General features: G+C 46.9%; 1 protein-coding gene and 1 pseudogene across 2 annotated transcripts in view; both read right to left on the bottom strand.

Annotated features, from left to right (window-relative positions):
• Positions 1-13,120, bottom strand: part of LOC144175323 (E3 ubiquitin-protein ligase parkin-like) — a 96,338-nt gene that overhangs the window by 19,915 nt on the left and 63,303 nt on the right. For both annotated transcript variants that reach the window (XM_077704413.1, XM_077704407.1), the window contains exon 8: positions 7,625-7,696. In XM_077704413.1, the coding sequence (XP_077560539.1) occupies positions 7,625-7,696 (72 nt within the window). The remainder of the gene's footprint in view (positions 1-7,624; positions 7,697-13,120) is intronic.
• Positions 158-2,425, bottom strand: LOC144173924 (uncharacterized; annotated as a pseudogene).

The raw sequence follows: 13,120 nt of genomic DNA, 5'->3' as shown, positions 1-13,120 counted from the left end.
GAAAGTGAAACATCTAGCAGTAAAAAAAGACAGGGCACTTGCACAACTGCAAAAGAAACTCCTTTAAAACAATCCATTGAAAGGATTATTTTATAGTATGCAACATTAAAAAGACACAATAACTTTTGTGCATTTACAAATTGAGTCTGAGCACCTTTCACGTTTTCAGCGATTCAATTTCTTGTTGCAGCATTGAAGCCCGATGTTCAGCATCTTGCATGATCTTTTGCTTCTTCAGTTGGAGTTCCTTCACAAGAGCAGCAGTTCTTTTCTTCTTTCTTTCAACATCTGACAACTGCAACCGCTCCCGCTTCTTCCTTTCTAATTCTTCTTTCCATCTGATGTTAGCAGAACGGACCATCTGAATCATCTCGTCTGTGACATCAACTTTTGCAACACCTCCTGCTGCGGACACTTCATTATAGACTAACCTCTGCGCTACAAGCGACTCCTCCTTCATGTTTTCCACAAGGCATTCCTTGTTCACTGAAAATCCGCGCTCCACAGAAGAATTGCCATATGAAAGGCAAAGCACAATCTTAACAAACAGAAGTAGTTCTTTGTGAGCACTTGTGCAGAGTTCAACCCATAGCATTTCCAGGCGCTGCCTTGTGCGATCAAAGTTTTGCATGAGAGCCGGTGCGGTGCTGGTCGAGCACACCTGGACGTATGAGCGACTTGCCCTGTCCGCTTGTAGCCCTGAGAGCCACCCGTGCTCTATAAGCACCTCAAGTGCAATGTTCAGCTGCTTCTGGCCAGCTCCAACTGATGTAGCACAAACCGCAGGGTTCAAGCAGTTGGCACCCCTAGTCAGCTTGTACTTCAAAGGTGACCTTTCAATTATCTTTTTTGAACACGCCTTAACAAACGAAATACATTCTCTCTTGAAATTCACCACCGCAATGTGCGATGGTTTAGGCAACTTCCTAAGCTCACTTTTTGCAGCAAGTCCAATGTCGAAGGTAGCTACAGCAATCATGTTGTCGGAGTTGTCAAGGTCAATGTTCAATAGTTTCGAGAACGTGTCAGCAGCGTTCAGCTTTTCTTTCAATACTATTCGACTCAGCAGGGAGCGCAACAGGCAATCCATTGCTGATGCAAGAAAAGGAAGCATTGGCTTTTCTGACTGGAACTCAGCCAAAAACGGTTCGAGTTCTTCCGAAACTGAAAGCATAAAAGCCAGCTTCACTGACAGCATCTCGTCGGCCACAGCCTTCTTGACAGCGACATAACTGCTGCAGGTTGGTGCTTTCTTTTCCTTTACTGAGTGGTCAACATATGTGACCAAGTTAGGCAGAACTTGAAGAGCCCTAGCAATTACCTTGCTGTTCTCCAGCCAACGAACTGAGCAGAACTTCAGTGGAAAAAGTGTGTTTCCAGTGAGGCTGACGTAATCTGCTCGACGTGCGGGAACATTCTTGCAAAGGTCGTAGATGCTTCGAAAAAACACTACAATGTGCCAGTTTGTCACACTGTGGCCTGATTTAAATTCACCGTTCACAACGTGCAATCCACAGCTTCCTATGTCAAGCATTTTTTGAAACTCCTCCTTCAAGGATCTCAACAGCTTCAAGTTGACGTTGGGGCCGTCCATAGAAATTTGCAGCATCCTGGCCTGCTCAATATTCTCTGTAGCCTTTCTGAGTGAAGCAGCTAAATCTTCTGCGCGAGTATGGCCCAAAAAACGCAACGTCAGGTAGCGCGTTTTCACGACGTCATCTTCAGGGTCCCAAAACCTGATCAAAACGTCCATTTGCTCTTTCTGAGCAATTTTGTTCAGAGACTCGTCAAAAGCCACGACCACGTGTGGCACACCACCTAGCTTGGTCAGCAGCCTGCTTCAGAAGTACGGAGCAATACCGTAACAAATCGTGTAGCCGACTTTGTCCTTTCCAAGTTGCAACTTCTTTGCGATATCACACGTAGGAAACATGATCGGAAAAAGGGCTGCTGACGCTGCTGCTGAACGAAATGATCCATGCGTCGCTATGGTGTTCAGACACCAAAGAATTTCTGCCTTTGTGACACCTTTTTTCACAAGAAAACCACTCAAAAATGCCTTTCTGTCAGGTGCAACAACCACGGGCTTGGCAGGCGCACTTTCGGTGTTCGGGCTTGGCACTACCGCGGCACCATCACTATCACCAGTAGCGGAACACGGCAAGCTGGATCCGATACTAAAAACAGCACGGAGGTTTGTCTGGGAAGCACTTTGGGTTGAGCTCACAGCGGCTTGGTGTTTCTTGCTCGCAGCGTGACTGGCAACTGCAGTGTTCCCCATGTTGCTGAGCGAGAAAGTCTTCTGGCATGCTGCGCAGTGAGCCCTACCTCCATCGTTCAGCACTGCTCTAATCCATGACGCGTACTCAGAAACTTCGGCGTTAACCAAATCCGGGTTAAATAAGCACTTTTTCGAAGGTGGCATAGCACCTCACTCGACGAAAGAACTCATACGAGGTAAGAAAAGACAACAACCGCTACAACGGTCCCGACGGCAACATGCATAGAGTTTCATACAAATAACTAGAGAGAAAACTCGCGCTAGTGTCAACACGAGAATGGCAGCGGCGCTTACGCTTCAATGGGAATGATGGGTAGTTCTGGAACCGGATTGCGTGGGATCAAAACGGGCCTATGGCTGCGCAAATTGTGTTTGTTTGACAAAAAAACTCTTATTGCCCAGTTCTCCGTTTGTAAATTACATGACAAACAAGAAAGTTAGTGACCAAAAATTCGTTTTGTACGAAATAAAACGGCGCGTTTAAATAAAAAGCAGACGCGGAGTCGAGGAGGTTTGTGGAATAGGTTTCCCATTTGCCGCCAACTACAGCAGGACGCGGACTTCTTTAAAAACTATTTGTAAAAAAATCGGCGCTGGTGGTTTGTAATAGGAAGAGAAAAGTTTTGTGCTCATAAAAAAAAAAAAAAACGAAACCGATTACCTTTGGAGAAGTTATTCTTGGCTGAATTAGTGACATTCATCAAGCTGCGTTCCTATCAGCCGCCGGTGCTGCTGTTCTACGCCGTAGGAGTCGGCGTTCGCACGAAAGGTGTGGCTGTTCCAAGCGATTCGCAACCGTCATCAGCTTTGAAAATACATTGCTCTGCCGAATGAGCAGCGCCGCAACTCCTAATTCACAGACAACTTCGCCGCACAGAGCGCCGTCCTTTGCGTTTTCGTACTTGTGCTTGTGTTTTTGCTGAGTGGCAATGAATTTATAACCCACCCAATTCGCAACTCTGGTTACAAAACATTCCACTCAGGGCGGCGTCAGTGCACGCGAGGCATGCAGTTCAAGGAGAAACGTATTTTTGAACGCTTCTCCCAACACCCTGCATAGGAAAATGCGTTCATGTAAATCCAAAATGAAAACGAAACTGTCTGCAATCCATAGCAACTTTCCCAAGCCATCGAGCGCCAATCCGAATCAAACTACCCATCACGCCCATTGAGGCGTACGATCGCAGCGCCAGATTCCTCTCTAGTTGTTATTGTATGAAACTCTATGGCAACATGGAGGCATAGAGGCATGGAGGCATGCATGGAGGAGCTGCAAACGCGTGCAGCAACTTCCAAGTACGCTCCTCGTTTTGGTGACGTAGTGAGCGCCTCCCACGACCGAAACTTGCAAACGGCGGTTCTCCGACCCGCGCTACTGGGAGCTATCACAACCTCGCAACATGGCCTCCGCAATCAGCTGCTGGGCACCATTGCTACAGCGTGCAGGACGCAGGCAGCTGATCGCAGAGGCCATGGTCGCAACCATGATGATATAATTTTCAGCTGGAAGCATTCCTCGCTTGCTTGGCCTGTCTTGCAACGTGCCTTCTGTGTCCCCTGATGACCAAGGCAACAGTGGGAACTATTTTTTTCGTTCAAGTTTCGCGAAGCTTTTAAAGATGCCTGAAAAAAATATTACCGTTACTGTTTCGTCGATACAATAACTTCAAATAACTTTTATAACAATATTTAGGTTTTTGCAGCCGCGGGGACCTTTTCAGCTTGTTGGCGAGCCATGCTAAATAACGGTTGAACGCTTCTCCACGGTACACGACGCCACGGTCGCTGAAGCGCCGCTCGTCTAGACACTCCAACAGTGTCTAGGGAAATATGGGGCACTATTACAGTGCCAGAATTTCCTCTATTATATATAATAAACTCTGTGCTCGCAGCCGCCTCCGAGCATCTGCAGACGTCACCCCGCGGTATGGTGCGAGTGCTGCAGGGTGGAGACATTCTTTCGGGGCCCTTCGTCGCCAGACCGGCGTTTGTACACTATGAAGCTCGCGCATAGGCACACGCCAGCAGTTGAAAGCGGGTGTCAGTGGGGGACAGAGGTAGCCAAATGTCCCTCAGTTTCCATGACTTAGCGACATTTTTGAAGAATTCCCTGAAAATTCCCCGACTTTTCCAGACGTGCCCAAATTCCCTGACAATTCCCGGTTTTCCCGGTTGGTAGACACCCTGTTAACGCTGTTGAACATGGGGAAAAACAGGCTGACATCACCAGAAGTACAGGCCTGTCTATGCAGACAGTCCGCTCTACCGTCAAGAATAAGGCCGCTGCCGATAAACGCGACTCCGGTGAGATTGAAAACAGGGCTATCGAATACTCGAAGTAGTGCACTCGGAGGCGAGTCTGCCCTCGTCAGTTTCTTTATGTGATAAAAGCTCAGGTTCAGTGGAGTTCGGCTTTTATTATTCTCACGCATGCATCGTTCCCATTCCGTTCAGTGAAAAAGGTAAGAAATGCCTCAAGTAGGGGGGTTGTTCCTCGTCCATTGTGTGCAATCTGCCGGTAATCGTGCGCAGTCCAACTGGTCTAACTTTCGATTTCCCAGCTGTCCGTCATCAGATTATTTCATTACAGCTGTTTCAATGACCAGACTAAACTCGCTAAAAATGTGAAAGCTGCCTTGAGAGAACGTCAGGCAGCGATTCGATTTGTTTCGGGTTTCGGGAAAACCTGCCTCGTCATGAGGAAATTTAAAAGAGCCTAGCTAATGCTGATGGCCACGACTGATGTTTTATAGCTGGTTAATAATTGCTCCTAGTTATTATATTCTTGCATTATTGGCTCAGATTATCATGCGTCTTTACACGCTTGACCGCATGCGCTAGGCCTTTTCAAGTGCCCGTGCTAAGCTTTGGAAACGGTGTTTACGCGATTCTTTGCCTTCACGCGAACACTGTGCAGAGGTGCTGCAGGCGTGGAGAAAGAACAAAGTGTATGTACTATACATATGCAATATCGGTCAAAGTACCCACTTTAATGCTCATACTCCCTCTCCCTCCCTCTCCTCCCCCCCCCCCCCCCCCCCCTTCTCCCCTTCCGTCAGATACTGCATACTTCGGCTACAGTGGACGTTTTTTTCCGGATTCAGAGGGTCTGTTGTAACGGGCGTCGACTGTATTCGGCACGAATTCGATTAGAGATCAAATTTTACTATTCGCACACCCCTAGTTATAAATCAAGTTTGGGCGGACACTGGGCACCACTATTCATCCGCCCGCTCTGCATCATTTTGATTTTGGATCCCCTCTACTATAGTGAACTAGAATGATCTAGTGGCGCGAACGACGATGAATGGGCGTGCTCTTCTGTGTAGAAAACACCAGGTGGCGCAACTGCGCCCTCCTCCAGAGACATCGCCGTCGCTGCCGCCATGCAGCTGGCACTGCCTATCACTGTTGTTGTGTCTATGTAGGGCAGTAATTAACCTTTATCAAAGAAGGCTTCTCATCTTCGCTACCCCCGTACCTTGCCAGGTACCTTTTGTCCCTAATCCGAACCACTTGAGCTGTGGGGCAACAGCTATAAATCGAGTTGTTTGGTGTCATCTACTAGCTGCACAGACGATACAAGCGTATACGTTTGATGTTTTGCCGGCGGGCAACTGTCATGTTTATTTCTTTACGAGTAGGTTTACCTTTTTTGCACTTGCAGTGATTAAAGTCCCGGTGCTGACCTGCGTGTGGCTTTCCCTTTACAGAAGTATTCAAGTGTCAGTTAGCACCCGTGAGTGAACGATAGCCGCAAATTTTTGCATTTAGGCTGCCTAATCTATTCATATATTTCACATTCCAAATTTTCGACGACTCTAGAGTCACTTGCAGTGTGTGCATTACAGTGCCAGGCCAATAAGTAATACAAGGAAGGCGACCTTCAGTGTCAGTGGTGCTAGCATGTGCAATAGATCTTCCAATGGGCTAGCCTAATGGCCCCTTCGCACGCCGGACTGACGTCAGCTTCTTGCAGCACACTGTTTGATGCAGCCAGCAAGTCTAGCTATAACAGAGCTTCCGCACAGCACACAGCGAAAGAATCTTTGTGCAGACACTTTGTCCTAATGTGGGCATAACAGCACGGATATCTTGCGAAGAATTTCAAGCGCTGACTCTCCTCGCATCGATCACGTGGTAGCGAAAAGAAAGCTTGAATCGTTTTCACAATTTGTCCTTGCACTAGAGTTTTGAAGGAAGCCGCACTCCTTGAAGAAGGCTAATTGTGGGGAGTTAAAATTTAGTAGAACCTGCCATAATTCATTTGGTGAGTGCTCCGGCGAGAGAAAAACATCTTAGTGTGGCTGGCACACCTCATATATCCTACTTGGCACTTGTGCTTTGTCGTGGCTTCTTCCTTACTGCCGAAACTTTTGTTGCTGCCGCCCTGTTTTTTTTTTTTTTTTTTTTTTTGCTTCCGTATCTTAGGACAGAACAGGCAAGTCCGGCAGGATGCGCGGGGAGCCAGTGATGGCTTCCCACATGCAAGTCACACTTCAGAACCATTTAGTACGTGAATAAAATCCCGCAGTACACACTGGGGCTCAAAGTGGCGCTCACAGACGGCTGAGCGCCACTTCCTGTCCAGTCTTCCTGCAGATTTTGTTCCCGCCTCTTGCAAAGTCCATCGTCCAGGGGCGTGGCAAACAGAGACCTTGGGATTACCTGGATAACTGCTGTGACAACCCGCAGCAAAGCAATGGGTGTCTGTTCTTTGCTTTGACATCGCAGCTACCTGACCTGTCTCACCTCTAATTGATAGCACTCACGAGAAATATTTTTCTGATGATTCCACACCTCTTGCTGCTGTAGAGGAACATCAACAAAACGTAGGACAGGTGGAAAATGCAAGAAGTCGACCACACACAGCCGGTGAGTCTGTCTGACACGACACATCGAATATCCGCTTGTATCGTCTGCACCACTAGCAGACGATACCGAACAACTCAATTCATAGTCGTTGCCCAATGGCTCAAACAGGCCAGATAAGCTACAATACGTTCCTAGAAAGGTACGGGGATAACAAAAGGTGACCATCCATCTCTCTTCGATAAAGGTGAATTAACACACCACATCAAACAGCGACAGCGGTTACAACTGCTGAGCGCCTCAAGCGATGGTGTATTCAACAGTGGTGCCCCTGGCAGCGGTAGACGTGTTTTGCTTCAGCCAATATGCTGCACAGCGCTCCCGTTCACGCCACTAGATCATTCTAGCTCACTATACCCTCTACCATGAAGTTCTGCGCTTCTACTGATCCTATGGTACGCTCTGTGGTAGCACATGCCCAACACGGACACCGTCGCAGCCAGCCAGGCACAACACAAGCAGCACACTGACCGACTGCTGCTCTTCCCTGGCACTGCAAGGCCCCAAGTGGTGTCCCTGGAGGCACCGCCGGCAGAAGACAAACTGCAAGACCAAAAAGGGCACTCATCAATTACCGCATTTACTCGAACTTAATGCACACCTGACTTTTGCGATGGAAAATCAAAGCAGTTTCCTTCTCAGAACAAGCCATTTATGGGTGCAAGAACTTCAATATTTATCCCACTAGGACGGCTCTTGTCACCCTCCGGTCACAACACACACTTTATTAAAGCCCCCATACTGACTGCCCTCCGAACTCAGGACGCGAAGAGTCGGAAAAATATTTTTAAAAAATTTTAGTGAGAGGCTGCCACGGAACACCATTCCTCTGTGGAAGGCTGTGCACTGCAGGGTCTTATGTAGGTTTGCCAATCTTTCTCCTTCATTGGGGCAAAGTATGGAAAAGCATGGACTTGCTCTCTTGGGCTTGCTATCTAAAAAAGGGCCCTTGCTATCTCCTAGTGTTTCCTTCTAATATTTTTTGGAACAAGAAGCACTCGCAAGGCACCACAAAGCCTGTCACACCGGCTGCACATGTCCTTTGCGACTTGCAGAGAACTCTCGTGCACCCCAACTCTTTTTTTTTTTTTTTTTTGCGGGCATACGTGCATATACCTTGCAAGCAGTAAGTGCCTTCAGACTGCATGACTGGTAGTAGTGCGTCGTCCTGTAAGGGACGAACTCCCGAGTACCTTTCGCGCACCGCTCACGCCGACACCGGCGGGGCCTAGTCCCGAGGACGTCGTGAACGTGGGTGGGATGTGGAGGCTCTGCGCATCCCGACCTCCCACTCCCTGCTGGCCTCAAATAAAGTCTTTCTCTCTCTCTCTCTCTCTCTCCTGTGTATTTGTTTTCTTCGTCAACGTTTTTCCGCGCCTGTTTTCAAGATGATGAGATAAGCGTCGGCTGGATTTTCTTTGCTTACTCTGGCATTCCCACCAGCTATACAAGCTTACTTTGACGCTTTGCAGGCTCAAACGTGCAATTACGGTTGCCGTGAAATGTAGAAAGTGATAAACAACCACTAGCATTGTTCCGGCTCGTACTCGATTCAAATGCACATGCGATTTTGGGACGTATTTAGTGGGGAAAAAGAGGGGTGCATAAGAATAGAGTAAATACGGCATTTGCTCCCTTTTGCAGGCTTCCTTCAATTGACACACATACAAAATGAATATGACTGTAAAGAGAACACACAAAGTAAGCAGTATGCATAGAATTTGCAGACAGGCTTGGAGAAGAGCCAAGATTCAAGGAAGAGCAGCGTGGCTAGGGAAACTGAGCGCAAGGCAGCTCAACTACCACAGGCAGATTTGCTTTTGTTTCTTCTTTATTATTTGCCTTTGTTTTTCATGGGACACGCATGAGCTTGATGCTCAGGAGCTCCACTGCCGAAATACACCCATCTGAGGCGGCCTCTGGTTCCTTCTGTGTGGTGATCCCGTGCAGTCTGTGAAGAGCCGTTTTGAGTTATACTGCCGTGACTCGTGGGTGGCCAGTCACATGTGAGGCCCAAAACTTCTTTGAAGCCCTGCCACTCTGTGATCTGGCCAGGTGTACCCTCCTCTTTGCCCGCACATGCCGAGTGTGCCAAAGTATGAGCCCAGGGGCAAAGCCCCAGGCCATCACTGCAGTGGCATGAAAAGAAGTTCTCCCTCCTCAGATGTCGTATGGGCATACACCGGTGGCAGTCTTGTGCACCGGGCACACAAAACTCGGAGGCAGTTATTCACCCACTGCGCCAGTATTATGGTCTCCTTTGGGCCCCAGCCTGGCTCCGCCACCATTTCCCTTTCCGCCCATGAAAGCAGCGAAAGAACAAGGTTGGTGTCATTTTTTTTTTTACTAACAGTTTCGACTTTGCAGCTTTGTGCTCCTAGACACCACGATAAACCTTTCTCATAAGGAACCCGCCGCGGTGGCTTAGTGGCTAAGGCGTTGCGCTGCTGAGCACGAGGTCGCGGGTTTGATTCCCGGCCGCGGTGGCCGCTTTTCTGATGGAGGTGAAAAAGCAAAAACACCCGTGTGTACGAGATTTCGGCGCACGTTAAAGATCCCCAGGTGGACAAAATTAATCCGCAGCCCTCCACTACGGCGCGCCTCATCGCCTGCGTTGCGTCGGCGCGTTAAACCCTACAATCAATCAAATCTTTCTCATAAGGAGGTGTTGACACTGCGGCACTCCAAAGTGGCCTGGGAGGTGTGCTCCCCCCCCCACAACTCCTCCCAGTGTGTGTGTGTGTGTGTGGGGGGGGGGGGGGGAGAAAATAAGCGGGTGTTGTAATAACCCACATATTTTATATCAAGCACTTGTGCCGATTTTGGTGTCAGCTAGTTTTGTACCTTTATATAAGGCATGACATGCCCTTCAACGAACCCATATTTAAGATTCTTCTGCGTGTGTGTGGGGACATCCGCAGGGCAAGGGTTTTAAAAGTAAACTTGATGCATTGTTAGCACTGAAAAAGGGACCCGCAGGCAAGAGCAAAGCGGGGTTCATATCACCATGCCATGACAGCATGGAGACGAGGGTTTAAAAATAAGTTTACTTGTTTTGCGCCTTGCGCTGCGAATACAGTGACTGCATTTTCTTCCAAGAACTGACACGAACGTAACCAACATGAATGTACCAGAAACTGTCGTTTACACCCCCTATCCAGAGAAACAACCTATCTCAGCTTGTCAAAATATGTACCCTCAGTACCTAATACTGATACACTTGGGTTTGAGGTCACCACATGACACAAAAGTTGATCCCATATACCATAAAGTATCTTAAATAAAGCTAAAAGGAGCAGGATACCTTCTATTTATTGTTTTATGCCACACAAAATTTTGCAAACCCTATTAAAGAAGCAATTTATCTTTACACAGACTGCCGTTATTCGAACATGCTCGAGAAATCACAAACATCAGCTTTCGTATTGAAAATCGCCAAATTTTTACTTCAATCTGAAAATATTCGGGCTAAATCATTCTTCACTTTGCATTTGCTTCAAAATCAACAACCACTACAGTAAAAGCTCGTTAATTCGGATCTCACGGGACCAGGAAAAATGTCCGAATTATCCAAATGCCGAATTAATTAAGGAACAGGAAAAACAACATTAAAATCACGCTAAGAAGCATAACTTGATTTGCTGAAGTATTTTGTAATAGTTGTAACCACTTTCTTGATGCATGAAACTTCACGCTTTCGAAGGCCTGAAGAATCTGTTGTTCATTTGTCACGTACGTTCCCAACGTGCTCCGCTTCACGTTGTACTTGGTCATAACGTGCTGTCGCGATTCGCTGTTCTTCAGGGCTTGCAAAATTTCCACTTTAGTCGTCAAGTTCTTGGCTTCGTACTCTTGCCGCTTTGCCGGCGTTGCCATCACTGTAGCTATGGTGGCTAGAAGGGGGCTTCTAGAAACCATACTGTAGAGCGCGATGGTGGTGGCATGCAAACGTAGTGAAGCAAAGAAAGAAGACACCGACGTTCGGTGACGCTGCGATCGCCCCCACTAGTTGATGACGATGGCGATGCCTCTAAGGTTTGGTTTCACTCCAGTGGTGCCAGCGCTGCCAATTTACCACACTTTTGTGTAGCGGCAGCCATCAGCATTTGTCCGAATTAAGTGGTGCGGGGCCGAATTCTGACGAATTAACGAAGGTGTGGTCCCATAGACAAACATGCGCTATGGCCAGGACCAATAGAGCCGTCCGAATCATCCGAATTCCCGAATTAACGGGTGTCGAATTAACGAGCTTTTACTGTATTTGCACATGCCTCATATGTGCATGTTAGGTGCACATTAGGTGTGTCCAAAGACACTTGAGGGCACATTATTACGCAACACAAAAGAAAGAAGTCAGTTCTCAAAGGAGAAAACTTTTTTTTAACTCTTTCGCTACCGCCGGAAAATTGACTAATTTTAGGGGTCCAAGGAAACATTTTTTTTTCCTGCTAAAAAATTGGTTAGGCACTAATTGCAGGAGCACAAAATGCAGAATATTTAACAACATTTCCAATAATACCAGTTTTTTAAAGGTTTTAATATATTGTAGTTGTAAAAAAATATCAAAACCAAAATTTTTGTCAAGTTGTCGAAAAAAATGATAAAAAAGGAGTTGTGTATATCAAACCACCGGTAGTAGAAAAAAATTAGAATATACATTTTGTAGGAAAACATTTCAAAAACACGCCCTAGAAAAAATGTCGACTTGCACGAAACAGTTTGTCAGATATAAAAAAAAAATGTTAGCATGCACGGTGCTCGTGTCATGCGGTGAAGCCTAACCTCCAATTCAAAATTGCAATTTCGGGTGGTTTCCTGGAATAAATCTGGCGGTTTGTCATTATCAGAGGCACCAATTTTCCCCCACATAACATAAAAACATCTTGTCAATGGCTGCCTTTGCATTTACAGCGAGCACAATATTTGGGACAAGCACGTGATGCGGAAAAAAAGATGCATGAAGTTGAAAACAGAACGCCGTGGCTGATGCTTGTTGTCGTTCACGGGCAGTTATCTCTCAAAACATAAAGTTTAGCTTTATTATCATCTTCTTACTCGCAATTGTAGCCTTGCTCGCAAAAATGAGGTACGATGAGCTAGAATCGTGCCCTGCAATCGTTCTCATCGCAGAAATCGGGTTAGGGTGGGGGGAAATCAGGAGCGCCGTGCTTTGTTCGAGGATCAGTCGCGGACGCTCCAGGCGCCATGGCAGGTAGCCTTGAAGTTGGGTAACTGCATAGTAGCGCTAAATATGAATTTCGCGATGCATAAACGAAACCGAAACTGCTGTAAACTGTTTTGCGAATGGTCCTGGGGTAAGTAGAACTACCACAGTACTTAGAACAACGTGCGCAAAGGCAATAAAACTGCCTAAAATCATAAAGTAGCTTTGCAACCAGGCACTGCTTGACATTTTCAGCTGATTTCTGGGATTATTATTGTCAGAGCGCGAACCTGACGATTGAAAATCGTTTGCTAGTTCCCCATTCACGCCCTGATAGCAAAAAACAAGCGCTGGTGCAGAGTAATTACGAGTTGCACGCATTCTTCGTTGGTAGCCGTGACGCGCGATGACCACGCCCCTTTTCCACACCCAGGTGATTCAAAAGCGTGTCAAAAATCACGTTTCCGTTGCAAAAATGAAAACAAAACTGATTTTGAAAGGCCATTTTCTGATCTAACTCCGAACAGCTTTACTTGTTCGAGAAACGCATGGAACGCTATGAAAAGGCGCTCCCAAAAGTATCGATCAAATTGATCGATTTTGATAGGCGCGGTAGCGAAAGAGTTCAGGGGGGGTTATTATGTGAGTGGCTCTATAACACATGTAAATGCACTGTTCATGCTTTCAAACTTTGAAATACTTTGAAAATATTTCAATATCGAAAGAGTTCAGGGGGGGTTATTATGTGAGTGGCTCTATAACACATGTAAATGCACTGTTCATGCTTTCAAACTTTGAAATAC

Source organism: Haemaphysalis longicornis, unplaced genomic scaffold (genome assembly GCF_048455015.1).
Source record: "Haemaphysalis longicornis isolate Haplotype H1 unplaced genomic scaffold, Haemaphysalis longicornis Haplotype H1 scaffold_1, whole genome shotgun sequence".
Classification (NCBI taxonomy): domain Eukaryota; kingdom Metazoa; phylum Arthropoda; class Arachnida; order Ixodida; family Ixodidae; genus Haemaphysalis; species Haemaphysalis longicornis.
Note: the sequence above shows the minus strand (reverse complement) of the source record. Positions and strands in the feature narration are given on the sequence as shown.